The sequence below is a fragment of the Pteropus alecto genome, unplaced genomic scaffold, assembly GCF_000325575.1.
Source record: "Pteropus alecto unplaced genomic scaffold, ASM32557v1 scaffold28, whole genome shotgun sequence".
NCBI lineage: Eukaryota > Metazoa > Chordata > Mammalia > Chiroptera > Pteropodidae > Pteropus > Pteropus alecto.
In genome coordinates this window covers 3755085-3758300 of record NW_006441063.1, presented here as the reverse complement: position 1 = coordinate 3758300, position 3216 = coordinate 3755085, and the positions used below count along the sequence as shown (strand labels likewise).

At 35.7% G+C, this 3216-nt stretch overlaps 1 protein-coding gene across 1 annotated transcript in view; it reads left to right on the top strand.

Moving 5' to 3' along the window:
- Positions 1-2814: 2814 nt before the first annotated feature.
- The window catches only part of XK (X-linked Kx blood group), a 48919-nt gene continuing 48517 nt past the window's right edge, over positions 2815-3216 (top strand). Inside the window, exon 1 of the mRNA XM_025051345.1 lies at positions 2815-2916. Within this exon, the coding sequence (XP_024907113.1) occupies positions 2837-2916 (80 nt within the window). The 5' untranslated portion in view covers positions 2815-2836. The remainder of the gene's footprint in view (positions 2917-3216) is intronic.

Sequence of the window (3216 nt, the reverse complement as noted above, 5' to 3'; positions counted from 1 at the left end):
TGTTTTTTGTATTTTTTGTATGGTGTTAATTTTCATGCTTTAATGTGTACTGGTTTTGTAAAGTGTGTAAAGTAGCTGTGACTTATCAATCAGTTTAAAGAAGATATAGACTATACTTGACAACTGTCAATTTTTAACAAATGATCTTTTTGCCTTTGTTTTACTTGGACCTCCAATGCTGCCCCCATAAGTTTTGTTTTACGATCTGTATTTATGTGGCAATTACCAATTAAAAGTAACTTCTGTCACTGAATTTGGTCCAAGTGGACTGTAGTAACCTTTATATGTGGATGTATTCAAGTAAGAAGATTGGTTTAAATTATCAGTTTGTCTATTTTTTAGGACTTTAGTATTTCAATATTAGAGATGTCTTCTGAAGATTGTAGCAGCAGTAGAATACCTTTGCTTTTGAAAATGCAGTTTACCATGAGTTTTATACAGACTGTCCAGGAGTGAGAGTGGGACATTCTAAGTGCAAAAGTTTGATTTTAGAATCTGTTCGATAAGGAAGGGTAGCCCATTCTCTAAAAATGGGCTATCCCAATTTTGAACATCCGAGGGAGTTCTACTTGAAAAGGAAGTCTGAATTTTAATCTTGTGGATTTATTTAATGGCGCTAAATTAACATTTTAAAAATGGATTTTGTAGAATTCAATTATTAGGAGAAACACTTTGCAAAGCCATATACAGGAATAGTCAAGCACCACATGTTAGTTTCAGAATGTGTATTTCCCAAGCAAATAGAATTTACTTCACCAAAAAGATTTTTTGCACAATTTATAATACTTACAGAAATATGATTGTATCACTAGAGGGAAATAAAGCTCACCTTCCTAATGATACATTTCACACTCACTAGTGCAACTCCTTAATTTTTGGGGGGATACAGAAGAATAATCTGTCAATAGAATATAATTGCTTATTTCTAATTAGATCTAAGAATGAATGCATACTATTATTTAAAGTACTATCGAATTTTGAAGAACTGCTCAATAAATTAATATGTAAAATTGTATTCTTTGCAATAGATTTGTCTCAGCGCAAATGCAGAGTAAAAAAATAAAATTATTAAAAATACACCAAATAATAGAGATTAGTTTTTATTACTTTAAAATCCTACTAATGTCCATTAGCATTAAATCCAACACCAATTATCTGTAAAATATAACTAAAATTTTGAAAGTCTTGCACACAAGAGGCTTCTTCAAAAATGCCTTTTTGACAAAAACAGTTTCTGTGACCTCTTTAATTATTATATTTCTTTAGGAGTACTGTGAGGCACTTTCAAAGACATAGCTATAGCAGTTAGGTCTAAATTTAGAGCAGAACGTTCTGTCAGATACTTTACTATATCAAAATGTTGTAGTACTGTATTTTATAATAAAACCAAATTCCCAAGTATCCTGGTCTGTTGCATATTATTATACCAAAAAAAACACCACTTTCTATAAGTCTATTATTGTATACATAATATTTTTTAAAAATAATGGATATTTCAGTCCGAGCATGAAAGTATAGTACAATACGTGACATTAAATTGATCTTTAGTCAAAATCCATCAAAGTATTTGACAGGGAAACTAGCAATCATATTCTTAAATGTATACATTTTTTTCAAGGACAGAAAGGCAAATGATAATACATAAAGACATAGTCACTGGGGCAAGTTAGTTGGTATACAGACTGAGAAGGATCAATTTGCAAATCTCATCAGATTGTAGCTTTGTTATTTATTGTTCCTGGAGGGGAAAGTGCTGCAGTCAGTTGATGCTGCCTCCTTTCCACCTGGGGGGTTTGCTCACAGCCACTGCATGGTATGATGAAATCTCTTTGGAAGCGGGGATTGAGTTGAAGCTTAGAGATGCACCTTACTGTTTTTAAAACTGCTGTTACAACGTTCTAAACACTGATCTTTGCGAATGTGTTTTCTGTATTAGTTTTGTAGAAAATAATTTGCCGTAAACTGGACTCTATAGTGTTTAAAATAATGTTATTGGCTTATCACCCCTCCCCCAGTTTATGTAGTCTACTTAATAATCTAAAAACTTGTGATAATCCTTTGCCTTAAAATAAAATCTAATGCTAAATACTGAGTGAGCTCTAATTAATAATTCTAAGCTACAAATTAATTTTTTTTTTTAAAGCTTAAGACCATGTCAAATAAAATATTACAAAAATACTCTGGGAGAGTGTTGCTGCCTATTCTGTATTTGTGACAGTGTGTGTATCTTGATCCAGGACATGGTGGCTGGTTGGGTTCTATAAATAGATATTAGTAATCCTTTTAGAGAATGGGCCTGGTACCTCTCAGCTGTTGGCTGAATCCTCCCCTTAATCCTTATAAATAGATTTTCCCATGCCACCTAAGAATGAAGAAAAGCAGCCCTTCATATTCTTGCCCCTCACAATTTTTTCTTGATATCTACCGAATCTTCACATTCTATTTGTGTTGACATCATTTTCCTAAATAGAAAAATGCCAGAGATGCCTGCAGATTAGTAGAATCATCTAATTTCAGTAGAGAAAGGGATTGTATCATTATTAAAGTCTAATCCCTTATGGAAGAGATTAGGACCTGAATTTTAGATTTAAAAGAGATCTGCTCAAGCTCTGATGGACAAAGTGGACTGAGCTCATCCTGATATCCAGAATGTCACAAGTTCAGTGAGTATTGGGGCTGGCACACACCAGCCAGTAGAGGTATGCCCTAGGCTAGAAAACCACTTCCTTATTAGGTCCTGATCTTTACCCTGCCTGAGTTAGTCACAGTTATAGAGGAATAAATTTTGTGGAGTTTTTCTGGGAGAGATGACGTTGGCTCCTAAGGATTATGTCTGATGCTTTCACCATTGGAAGCAATGCTTCAGACCATTGTATTTGGAAGGCTGAGGGGCATGCTACTTGGCCCAGTGAAAAGGTAAATCCTGGGTGCATGACAATACACTTGTACTTTGAAAAGCATCTGTGTGGTCATGTTATTTTTAAATGATCGTAAATGCTGGCCCTTTGAGGAACTGGTCGTTCTCTAGGCCCAGAAAATAGAGCCTGGGCTGGAAAGGTGTCCAGACCCAAAGTCTGGGCCCCGTTGGTTGCTGTTTTTCCAAGGGATGCGAACGTTTTCTAACACGAGTTCTCTAGGACCCAGCGGCTGCGCGCGGGGCCAGCAGGGCCACCGGAGGCTTTAGGGTTCCTGCGCGGGCTGCCGCAGGGTGCGGGT